Source organism: Kogia breviceps, chromosome 3, assembly GCF_026419965.1.
Source record: "Kogia breviceps isolate mKogBre1 chromosome 3, mKogBre1 haplotype 1, whole genome shotgun sequence".
NCBI lineage: Eukaryota > Metazoa > Chordata > Mammalia > Artiodactyla > Physeteridae > Kogia > Kogia breviceps.
The window spans coordinates 77364646-77377640 of record NC_081312.1 but is presented as its reverse complement, the minus strand read 5'-3'; the positions used below and the strand labels follow the sequence as shown (position 1 = coordinate 77377640).

General features: G+C 41.5%; 1 protein-coding gene across 1 annotated transcript in view; it reads right to left on the bottom strand.

Moving 5' to 3' along the window:
* AVEN (apoptosis and caspase activation inhibitor) overlaps nucleotides 1–11453 on the bottom strand; it is a 197617-nt gene extending 186164 nt beyond the window's left edge. Inside the window, exon 1 of the mRNA XM_059058619.2 lies at nucleotides 11083–11453. Within this exon, the coding sequence (XP_058914602.1) occupies nucleotides 11083–11328 (246 nt within the window). The 5' untranslated portion in view covers nucleotides 11329–11453. The remainder of the gene's footprint in view (nucleotides 1–11082) is intronic.
* Between the last annotated feature and the right edge of the window lie 1542 nt (nucleotides 11454–12995).

Below are 12995 nucleotides of genomic sequence, written 5' to 3'. Positions count from 1 at the left end.
TCTTTTCAAATGCAATGTATTTATGTTGCTAATAATATACAACTATAAAAAATTTGAATAAAGGGAAAGAAAGTTCTAGTCCCTATATTTTCCCCACTCCAAACACAGATTAATAGCTTGATACATATTCACACCCTTTCAGGATTTTAAATGAATGTACATATCTTATAATTTTCAAACAAATACATATTATCTTTTTTCCTTAAAGTCTTATCATGACGTCTTTCCAGTTTTATATCGAAAGACCATACAGTAAAATGTTGACAGTGGTTATTTCTGGGTAATGATATTACACGTAATTTTTATTTTCTTCTTGGTATTTTTGTTATTTAACAGAATAGGTAGAACTTCTGATCTTAGGAGATACCTGTATCTCTGATACAAAAGGGAAGGAAAAGAAACAGATTAATTTTGACAACATAGGGAGGAATATTGGAAGAAGTCAAATTTGAAAAGTTTAGAATTGAAGAAATCACACGATAGAGACCATGGTGTGGTGTCTATCAATCACATAAAAGTGAGTGTCACCCAGGATGTACTAAAAAATATAAACTATAAATCAGATACCAAAATCTTCAGAGGAATCAATAATGAAAATAATCTCATAAAATGGTAAAATATCATATTTGACTAAATAATTAAAAATCATTCATTTTTGCCTACTTACCATACTCTGACTATATGTGATCAATCCCATGTTGACAGTTTCAGGGAAAAAAAAAAAAGTCTCTCAAATTAAACATTGAAAAGTCCCCCAGGGTATTTTTTAGTCTTAAGGGAATTCTTCCTATGTTTTGGCTCAGTCAAAAACTCTTGTTCCAGAGACCAGAACTCCGTCCTACACATACAGCGTTAAGGGGAGACATGTTTTGTCACAAAAAGCAAAAGAAGTTTCCAACAATTAGAAAGAGTAGCAACGGCTGGTTCAAAGAACAGTAGGATAGAAGCACTTCCAGAATGGCAGAGTAAGGACTTCTAAATATCCACTCTGCCACAAAAGCAACAAGAACACTGACAAAAAATTGTTAAAACCAACACTTTCAGAACTATGGAAATTAACCAAAACTTTGCAACAACCCAAGGAGTGTTTATTCAAGAAAAACAGCTAAATTTCTGTAAGAACAGCAACTTGCTTATTCCAATCCCACTCTACCCAGCTCTACAATAGGCCTGAAAACCAAAAGCCTCACTACAATGGTGACTGTGAAAACCAGCAGCCTTGCAGCCACTGGAGAGGGTAGAAGAGCTTGCCAAAGTCCCATCCCCAGAGAGTTGTCACTAGTTGACTTTTCTGGAAGCTCTGTGAAAAGCTCCATTCTCAGATCTTGCTCTTTTTTTAAAAATAAATGTATCTATTTATTTATTTATTTATTTTTGGCTGCGTTGGGTCTTCATTGCTGCATGCGGGCTTTCTCTAGTTGCAGTGAGCAGGGGCTTCTCTTGTTGCAGAGCAAGGGCTCTAGGCATATGGGCTCAGTAGTTGTGGTTCGCAGGCTCAGTAGTTGTGGCACACATGCTTAGTTGCTCCACAGCATGCAGGATCTTCCCAGACCAGGGCTCAAACCCATGTCCCCTGCATTTTTTTTATTTTTTATTTTTTTTTTGCGGTACGCGGGCCTCTCACTGTGGTGGCCTCTCCCGTTGCGGAGCACAGGCTCTGGACGGGCAGGCTCAACGGCCATGTCTCACGGGCCCAGCCGCTCCGCAGCATGTGGGATCTTCCCAGACCTGGGCACGAACCCATGTGCCCTGCATTGGCAGGTGGATTCTTAACCACTACATCACCAGGGAAGCCCTCAGATCTTGTTTTTATTTGAGCAGACTTAGAACGCACCCTGGGTATACAGTCATATAACCAGGAAGTTTGTAAAAAAGAAATCAGCAGCAAAAGTTTAAAATCACAGCCACTTGAGGGAGTGATAACAGGTGGGCTCAAAAGAGGCTGAAACTTATAAGGTAAAACTGGAGAATGAGATGCCCAAGAGGGCAATGTAAAGCTTTGACATATTCCTGAGAATCTAGGAGGCCATGCACATGTGCAAAGCTGTGGGCATGCCCAGGAAAGCTCTGAGAAGGCCCTAATCTTTTCCCTCAGGCCGACCTTGAGGCTCTACACAAGCAGAAGTGAACGTTAAGGCAGAGCTGTAAATTTCCTGATAGAGTGTTGAAAACATACCCCAAAACACAGGCACAGAGCCTCTCAGTAAAGGCTGGGAGACTTACTGCTTCAAAGCTTTTAAGGAAATTCTAAATGAAAAAAGATAATACCTTATTCAATAAGTAATACAAATTCTAAATATTCTATACATCTGTAAGTTCTTGTGTGTGACTAAATGTAGTTTTGCATTTGACCTGCATACTCTAAGAAGATTAAGACTCTGCATGAGGGAGGACAGCAGCATGACTGTAGATAAAAGAACCACCTTTGACTGTGTTCATCTAATTTCAATCTTTACAACTTTGTAAGGTAGATACTCTTAGTCACCCTTTACAGGTAAGGGAACTGAGTTTCAGAAAGCATATGCAACTTTCCTGAGGTTTTACAACTAGTAAGTAGGGGTTTGGAAGGTAGGTTTCTAACCAGTCGGCTACACTGCAAAACACACATCACTGACTGCCATGTGATATAGCCCCTGAAAGAAAAATGAAAAAACAGAAAACAAAAAACATGGGCAGGGGCTAGGGGGAGGAGAGAAAGGAAGGAAGAGAGACAGGCAAAAAGCAGAACTTAGGTAGGTTTTGAGAAGTTATACCCTAACTATTCATTTGTCTATAAAGTCCTGTTATCTACCACCTTGAAACAATAATTCCTATTTGTCCATAATTCTTCAACTCTAATACTTACATTTTCAGAGACCCCATCCCACATGGGATCACCGTGATGCCCCCACCAGCATGGACACCCATCCTCAGGCTTCAACAGCACTTTCCCCTCTCCTCCCTGCCCCCCACGAAGCCACTCAGGAAACAGATGAGGTGCAAACCTGAAGCTCCCCTCCCTGCCAATTCTGTCTAAAAACCCTCCATTTTAAGTCTACTTCCACACTGTAAAAATGAAAAATCAACTTATCTGCTTAATTTTCCCCTCTAATATACGTAAAATAATTGCTCTTAAAATAACATTTTCTATTAACCTCTTAATTCAATGATTCTCTTGACTGTGAAAAAAAAGAAAAATACTTTTTAAAACTTAATAGGTAAACAAGGACCTACTGTATAGCACAGGGAACTCCACTCAGTATTCTGTAACAGTCTATATGGGGAAAGAATCTGAAAAAGGATATATGTATATGTATAACTGATCATTTTTGCTGTACACCTGAAACTAAGACAACATTGTAAATCAAATATACTCCAATATAAAATAAAAATTAAGAAAAACTTAATAGGAATTGTTCTACAAAGTCATAATACTACTGACATAAAAAAAAAAGCAGCAAACCAAAATACAACCTGGGAGTGGGGTGAAGGCCAGTAAGGGAAAATAGGAAGCCAAGCTTTGCCTTTAGAAAAATACTCATTTCTTAATCAGGCTTTGCTCCCAGAGAACTCACAAGTTCTTCAGAAGGACCTGAAGTTTGTGTATCTGCAACAGGGATTAAGCCTTCTTCAGTAGTATAAAATAAGACTAGGCTTTAGTTAGTCCAAGAATTAAACAAAGACATGTTATTTTTATCATCAGCATTGTAGTAAAAGAAAAATAATGAGAGCAAAATATCCTAGTCCTCAATACCATGAATCCAGCTACTGGGATGTGAACTTTAGATTCATAATAGAACCACAGATCCAAATCCATGATTTAAATGAAATTCACACTGCATTAGACTTTGAGAGAGAAGGCTAAGTATTTTACATTTTCCCAAAATGCAGCTGTTAATGGTCCTTTCAAGCCAGAGACTACAGACATCTAAATTTGGTGACTAATTATTTCACAAAATACACATCCATTGACAAAATCTCCCTGCGCTAGTAACTTCCCACAGCTAAATACAGAAATGGAGGGATCACAGCACTGATAATCCAAGAATATATATGAATTTTGGGCAACAGTCCTGTCATCCCAATACTTTGCTTAGGTTAATATTAAAATGTGTTTGCTACCCCTCAATATAAGTTTGACTTGGTACTAAAGAAATATGGATCAGACGTATTTGTATCAGTCCTTAATAGCAAGAAGAAAAAAGGCGAATTAAATATGTACAATGGGGAATTCATTCTATCAGTCTCTTACAAAATTTTTAATTGTCATGCTATTTGTACATACTAATGATGTGTCATGGATGGTAGAAATGGCATCCTTGGGAGTACTGTTATTTACAGAAATTGTCTCTTAAGTAATTTAAGGCTGACAGACATCAGGTTAGTCAAATTGTAAAAACAGCATCTTAGCAACATCAGGATAAAACTAAGCATATCAATTTGTATTTCTCAACACCCTTTGACAAAATCCACTCAAAAGTCTGATATTATCTATAACAATTAGCAATGCACTGCCCCATGAAAACGCTGTAGAAAATATTCAGACCAACAAAGCTGTTGATTATTTCCATCCAGAAGGAAAAAGAAAAAGTATTAAAGAATTTATTCTTAGTACCTCAACACACACGCACAAACAGCTCTAAAAAAAAAATAAAAAGAAATTTTAAAGAGAATGAATGTAGTGCCCTAATAAGGTAATCGGGAGCTTCTATAAAATAGAAATAATTGTGTCAGTATGGTCTTTATTTCTCCCTTTGGTATTTCAAAGTGCATCAGGAAATAGCGACATCTGAAGAGAAAACACCTTTACAACCACTTAAATTAATTTCTTAAAAAAGGCTTGTCAGTCAGGCTGTGGTGTGGCTAAGACCAAACGACTTCTTACACAGCGTCTCTAGAGGTCACTTGCTCAGTCCTGTGAAACGTTATCACTACTTTTTCTGAAGAAAAAAGGAAAAAGCAGAAATGGCTTACTACGTAATTCCCCAGGAAATGTAGCCGTGTTGAATTATGAGCTTGCCATTTTCCATCCTAGCAGTAGTTTAAATCACAGACAGTAACACTACTAAGAATGACAAAAAAAATTGGAAAGTTGGAAACCATACTCTGCACATAGTGTGAAACCGCCCCCCCCCAAAAAAAAACCAGAAAAACAAAAACACTCCAACCTTCCGGGTGAATACATGCAATAAACTATCTTACTAAGGAAAGAAAAAAAAAAAAAGTAAGTAATGTGTTTTTTGGTTTTTTTGTTTTTCAATTTAACAGTGAACAAGACAAGCTCCTGTCCTCTAGGACAAAGCAGAAAGTCAAGGGCTAAGGCAGCTCAAATACGGGGCACCGAAATCAGTGAGAGATAGGGTTCAGGTCACGAGGAGATGAGGGGAAATCATCCCTAAGAAGGAGACCCTGAACAGGGCCTTCTAACAGTCGTGCAATTAGCAGAGCCTTCACGTATTGATTTCCTCTTTTCCCTGGTACTACCCTTTTTCACAAGGCTCTACACAGGCTCCTGATAGGAAGGAGAGCTTGTACGTAATGTGATCTCAGCAGGCCTCTGATGGAGTATGCATAGGCCTCGGGGTGCGGGGGGGGGGCGTCATATAGATTTTCCTAACGGTTTTTGAACAAGCACATTTTTAAAAGAATCAAGTTCCAGTTCCAGATATTCAATGTCCATACTCTTTCCTAAGAGCAGTCTGTCTTAGAAATACAGGACACTTAGCACTTGAGGACAAGGCAACCCCTTCTCGGCCATTCTCAGTCTGACTGTGGTGCATTCCCTGAAGCCCAAGCAAAGGGGAATTTGAAATATAGGTGTAGATATTGAGAAAGTATTGAGACCTTTCCCAAATCAGTAGTTTCCAATTCCTCATTTACAACAAAATTGAAGGAGGACCTAATCTAGTTGTCAGCTGACAGATCATTCAAATGTTTTACAGTAATGATTTCAGCATATAATCAGAAAGGTATTCAAAGAATTGAGTGACACTTATATGACAAAACTCCAACCAGTCCCATCTACCAATTTATGAGAACTATGTTTCTCAGTACTGACCATGTATAAAAAGAAAAATTAGTAAGAAAATTGACAGTGAATCCTGTCTCATTCAGGCAGTAAGTAATATTCATTCATGGATACCCAACTAAACTCATTAGGGAAAAAGATCATTTATAATAAAATTTTACATGTTTAACAACTGCTAATTAAAATAGATTGTATATAAATCAATGTGATTTTAATTTAATCTAAAAGAAAAATTTATACCCAAACCTTAAGGTTACAGAACATTTTTTTAAATTACAAGTTGTTACAAGGAAGCAGAAAGGGTAATCACCAAAAGACTTTCAAGTTCAAAAATATATTACACTGGGTCAAGCTCTAAGGGAGATGTGAAATTAAAAAACAAGTTAAAAAGAACAAGGAATAACGTAAGTCTTCTCACTGCTAATATTAATGTGATTCTTAAATGGATGGTGGTGTACAAACTTCCAGTTATAAGATAAATAAGTACTAGGGATGTAATGTAAACATGAGCAATATAATTAACACAGCTGTATGTTATATATGAAAGTTAGAGTAAATCCTAAGAGTTCCCATCATAAGAAAATTTTTTCTATTTTTTTCTAATTTTTTCTATTTTTTTTAAAATTTTGCATCTATGAGATGACAGTTGCTCACTAAACTTATTGTGATAATCATTTCATGATGTATGTACACCAAATCATTATGCTGTACACCTTAAACTCATATAGTGCTATACATCATTTATAACTCAAACTGGAAGAAAAAAATAACATCGAGGGACTTCCCTGGTGGCAGTGGCCAGACAATATGGAACAGGAAACAGGAAATTTTATATTCTGAAGCAATCGGAACCACTGATTTAAATGTTCATTATAAACGTTAAAGTACAACTTCATGTATAATTTATCAAAAAATTTTTAGGCAGACTATAAGCAGGAAGTTTCGAGGATCAGTTACCTGTGTTGATAGTGAAAATATGTTAAGTGAAACAATGGTCAGTGAGAAAAGCAGACCTCAAACAGTATACGTTAGCAAGGATAAGGATGCCAAAGTAGTTACAGGGTTGGCGCGGCAGTCCGCAGCTGCAGGAGAGAGGGCCAATTCTGTGGATTACCAAAAGCTAATCTCAAAGCAATTTTCTTTTGGGTCACTTAAGCACCTTCAGTTTCTAACCAAATTTGTTTCAGGCTTTCTGAAAATAGGAGCAATGCAGTTTAGAGGCTGTCATTTGAGTTTGAGCTTTAATAGGCTCTCAATCTCTAGTTGGCCTACATGATGCAGGTGACTCCTTTCAGGGACAACGAAAGAGCAGGTGCCTTTGACTGTCAGCAACTTTGATTTGCCATTGTTTCTTCTTCCCGGTTCACACTAAGCTTGAACATCAGAGATTTCCCTTTTACTAAGTAAAGTAGTAGCAATGAAAATGTCAAAGGCATCTCGTATTAATGACTACTCAGGCAAAGGCTTTACATTATTGTATGCAAAGCAAAAGTTTCCTCAAAAAAATAAAAACCTCCAAGTCTACTCTCCTTAATGCAGCCATAAACAACTATCTTATCTTTTAATGAACATAAGTAAGAGGGCTTCCCTTCCCTGGTGGCGCAGTGGCCAAGAATCCGCCTGCCAATGCAGGGGACACGGGTGTTCGAGCCCTGGTCCGGGAAGATCCCACATGCCTCAGAGCAACTAAGCCCATGCGCCACAACCACTGAGCCTGCACTCTAGAGCTCGTGTGCCACCACAACTACTGAGCCCGTGTGCCACAACTAGTGAAGCCCGCACGCCTAGAGCCAGTGCTCTGCAACAAGAGAGGCCACCGCAATGAGAAGCCCGCACACTGCAACGAAGAGTAGCCCCCACTCGCCGCAACCAGAGAAAGCCTGCAACAAAGACCCAACACAGCCAAAAATTTAAAATAAATTTATTTTTTTTTAAATGAATAAGAGGGCTTCCCCGGTGGCGCAGTGGTTGAGAGTCCGCCTGCCGATGCAGGGGACGCAGGTTCGTGCCCTGGTCCGGGAAGATCCCACATGCCGCGAAGCGGCTGGGCCCATGAGCCATGGCCGCTGAGCCTGCGCGTCCGGAGCCTGTGCTCCGCAAAGGGAGAGGCCACAGCAGTGAGAGGCCCGCATACCGAAAAAAAAAAAAAAAAAAAAGAATAAGAGCAGCTGACACATTAACATGGAGCAAGAAAGCAAAGATCTAACACCCACAATAATTGAATATGGTATCTGTATTACCTTAAAACCTTATAATCATATCAAAACATCAGGAAAACAGGTATGTGAAAAGGACCACTCAAGTCCTCCATACATCCGCTCTTCAAATCTCAGAATCACTCCAGATGCAGTTTGGGGTAGTAGTTAAAAGATTCAGCTGTGGAGCCGAAATGCCTGGGTTGAATTCTGACTTCTTAATTTGGTGGTTGAGTGATATTGGGTAAATCACCTAAGCTCTCCTAACTGTGAGTAATCTAACTGTGTCTCAGTTTTCTCATCTCATACTAAGTGCTCAATAAATGTAAGTTACTATTAATATTACAGGGAAGAAAAAAATTTCCAAGGACTGTCAATAGGCCTTGACTTCCTCTCTGTTAACAGTTCATCAAAAATATTAATGTAATACTAAGCAAATCCTAGTATTGGGGGGTTTAAGTTAATGATTGCATTAAGTACAATATTACACCTAGTGGGTATTCAATGAAGATAATTAGCCTTATGACATGCTTACCCAAACTCCATAGGCTTGGGGTTCATACCATCTATAGAGGAAATGATTTAAGAGCAAGAGACTAGCAGATGCAATGTACTCAACTAAGTTACCTTGGAGTATTACATATCAAGAAGTTGTTTTGTTTAGTTTTATTTTGTCCTGTTTTCCACTTATAAGCCATGTATCCGTAGTAGTCTACAACAGTAGCAAGGGGGAATAGGCAGTATTCACTTCTGGAGTTAGGTACCTGGTCCTTACACAGCTAAAACTCTACTGTGAACTTTTTTTCTTTCTAATCATTTCAATTAATCTCCATTTGGGGCACAAATGCACCACAGGATATGAGAGCAAGGAGGCCTCGGGCACCTTAATCAACCTTGTCCCATTTAGTCTTTAGGCACCAAGAATGGTATTCTTAGCAAGCCTAAACAGGAAGAGCACTTCAGAATCTGAGACGTGGAAGTGACCTTACAGGCCACCAACCCAAACGAAAATGAAGGAATAATCTTTCCAACCTCTCTTCATCCACCTCTGCCTGAAAATATGATGGTGGTGGTAATAGTGGCTGCAGCTATGCCTCAGGCACTGTGTGAAGCACCTACATTCACTGACACACTGAATCATTAGTATGAAGTGAGAAAATGCTAAAAGAAAACACAAGATGGAATTTTCCAAACCATTCTAAAAAAGGATAAAAGCCTAAAGTTTTAATACAATGGTTACAATATTAGCATAAATAAAAAAATACATTATTCTTCTCTAAATGATACACCATCAGTTCATTCAATTTAGTTCAACAGAGACCAACCAAATACCAAAGGTACCAGTACGACAATTACTGTTAAAACATGATCCCTGCAACCAGGGAGTGTCCCCTTTAATCTCAGTAAAGCAGTGATTGGTTCACAAAAATATAAGAGATAAAACACAGTCAAGTCAAGGGCAGCTGGGTATAAATCCCAGCTCTGCCACTGGCTACAACAGCTTAAGCAAGTCAGTTAACCTATAAAAATGAAGATTTTATACATATAAAGTATACATATAACAAATTTGTTATCAAGTTGTTTAAACAACTTCCAAGTTGCTAAAAAAATTAAGTTGTAATAAAGTTATATAGGTAAATAATGTTATAAAAACAAGATGTGATACATAATGTGCATTAGACTGGTCAGTTTCCTTCATTTCTTGGTGAGCTGACTCTAAGAATTTCTTCATACCTCTCTCAAATTTTACTTATTACCTGCCTTAATGCTAACAAGGTTAAATACGGCACACTTAAGTTTCGTATTTTTTTCCAACTCTATTTCTGTACACAACTCCTATCTTTAGGGACATCCTACCTACTATGCCCTTAAGATATGACAAATATCAATACTTCAGTAATAAAAAATTTAACTCAACCCAAAACTATAATTTTTTAATCTATGCACATGGGAATTCAAAATATAAAGACAGTTTTGTACTACAAATGTTAAAATAACAGAACAGCTCATAAAAACAGTTTTAGCTAGGGTATCAGCAGAGTAAAAGTTTGCCCCCAAACCATTCCCTGCTCCAAGCTGTAAGACACTTCCAATTATGAATGTGTGAATATGGCCGATTATATTGCTAGTAAAATTGAGACCTGACTGCTGAAACATTGACAGATTGAAAATTCAAATAGACGAAGGCCACCGACCCCTGATTCCTACACATGTACAACGAAAGACAACTATGCTATTTAAAAAAGAGAGAGAACTATGCATCCGATCCCGCCCCCAAATACTACAGAGTCCAGCTCGTTGGGGTCATTCTTTCACTGAGTAAACATTTATTATATGCCTACTGTGTGCCACGCATTGCACAGGCAGTGAACAAAACTGACCCCCAAATCCCTTCCTTCTTAATAATAGGAATGTCTCCCTGTGAGGTTAGGCGCTGGGAGACCAATCCCTGGTTGTCCCCACCCCAAAAGGGTTAATCACACTGACACCCGCACCCGAACCCAACCGGCCCCCCAGACTTGCGGACACATAGCCGCGGCCGCTGGGTTCTTTAATAATTGGGCCAAGACCTCTTGGGCAGGCTGAGGAAGCCCATGGCCTTGACCCTCCAGAGCAGCCCAGCTGAGAGAGAGCAAGGGACGCACACCCACCCCCCACGCCACGTACCCACCACCCACGCCACGTGCACACCCCGGCGCACGCCCCCGCCACCCTCCGCCCGTCCTGCGCAGGCGCTGTTGCTGTCTGGCTCGCAAGTGCCCTGCACGCCGCTCGCGGTGTGACTTTGGGCCCGGACCCCCAGTGGGTCCGGACCCCCGCCAGCCCCGGTCCCACGAGGCCGCGACCCCGACCAGGACCCCACCGGCCGTCGCCTCTTACCGGCGCACTGGGCCCGGCGCCCCAGCCTCCTGGCTCTCGGCGGCCGCCTCGCGGACCTCCTCCTCCTCGGCCTCCGCGGCTGCCTCGGAAGCCCCTGCCGCGGCCCCGGCGGCCGCCTCCATCCCCGCCGCCGCCTCTCGCCACCGCCGCCGGGGCTCCCGCCCGGTCGCGGTCGCGATCCCCGCTAGGCCGGCCGCGGCCGGGTCGGCGTCCTCGGCCGCCCCGAGCTCCTCGCTCCGCCTGCATCTGGCCACCGCCGGCGGTGCTGAGCGCGCGGGAGCTGGGCCGCCACGGAGACGCCCTTGCCCCACCGGAAACGGGCCGCACGGAGGAGCCGCGAGCGACGGGCCCCCGGTGACAGCAAGCGCGGGGTGCGGGGCCGGGTTGGAAGCTGGCCGCGGCGGGGGCGGGGCGGCCCCGGGGCTTGGCAGGTGGGGCCGGAACCTGGCCTCCGGCAGGGCCGGAGATTCAGAGGAAAGGCCTGACCAGGAGAAGCTGCAAGTGGGAGACAGGGGTGTTTCTGGGAGAAGGGTTGTAGTACGTAAAAGGATGGGTTATAAAATAAAGTTTATATAATATGAACTCGTTTTTTAATTTAAAAAAGACATACTGATACGGTGTGTTTGCCTAAGAAAAGGTCTTAAAAAGTATATACCAAAACATTAGTGTTACCGAGTCCAAGCTCCTGCTGCAGGACAGGCCAGTGAATCCGAGAGATGACTTGTTGGGGCAAGGAGTAACGGCTTATTTGGAGAGACAGCAAACCGAGAAGATGGTGGACTCCTGCCCCCAAGGAACCAGCTGCCTGCGTTGGAATTCAGGCTTCTTTTATACTAAAACGGGAGAGAGCAAAGTCAAACATGTCCTGGTTCTGGTCAGCTTCCTCTTCCTCCCTGCAGCCAGTCACAGGTGGGCCTGGTCAGGATGTTTCTTGTAAGCTAAAAAAGAGGCATTTTAGCTTAATGCTCACAACCTGGGAGGCAGGTTCCCAGAGATGGGCCATTATGTATAATTGAAGCTTACAGGCAACAGCCCTTTAGTGACTAACTTGTAATAGAATACAAAGGTTCTTCCCTATTACATTCGTGGCTAACTGTGGGGTGAGACTTCCAGTGAGTTTATTTTTCCATTTTTTTTCCTATTTAGTCTTCTGATCTTCAAGAATGAATAGGTGTAATTATTAAAGTTCCTTCATACCTCTGGGTTCAGGAGGAGGTATGAAGGAAGGGGGGGGTGGTCCTCAGGTGAGAAGTGTGGCCTGCAACAAGCCACTGGGAGTAGAGAGAACAGTGCAGCCTGTCATGGACAGAAGGGGCTCCCAGGACGTCAAAAGAATTTTTATAGAAATGGCTGCTTTAGCTCACACTTAGCACATGAGCATTTAATTCTCCTGTCAGCCCTGTGAGGTAGGTACTACTGTCATCCTTATTTTACAGATAAGGAAATAGCCCTAGAGAAGTTAAACCACTTGTCTGATGTGACACAGCTACAGTAGTGGTGGAAATGACATTCTAACTCAGGCAAGCTCAGTCTATTCATGTTTGTGTGTCAGTGTCCCTTACTTAGTAGACAGTTTGGGGGACTCACCCATATTTTATGATTTAATATTTTGTTCCTTTTTATTGCTAAGCAGTAGTTCATTTTATGGATCCAGTCTATTTTAACCAAGGGGGGAAAGGGCAGTTTGTTATATGGACACATGGGAGCCATTTTTAACTTTGTATTACCAGGACTTCCCTGGTGGTGCAGTGGTTAAGAATCCGCCTGCCAATGCAGGAGACACAGGTTTGATCCCTGGTCCGGGAAGATCCCACATGCCGTGGAGCAACTAAGCCCGTGTGACACAACTACTACTGAGCCTGCGCTCTAGAGCCCACGAGCCACAACTACTGAAGCCTGCACACCCTAGAGCC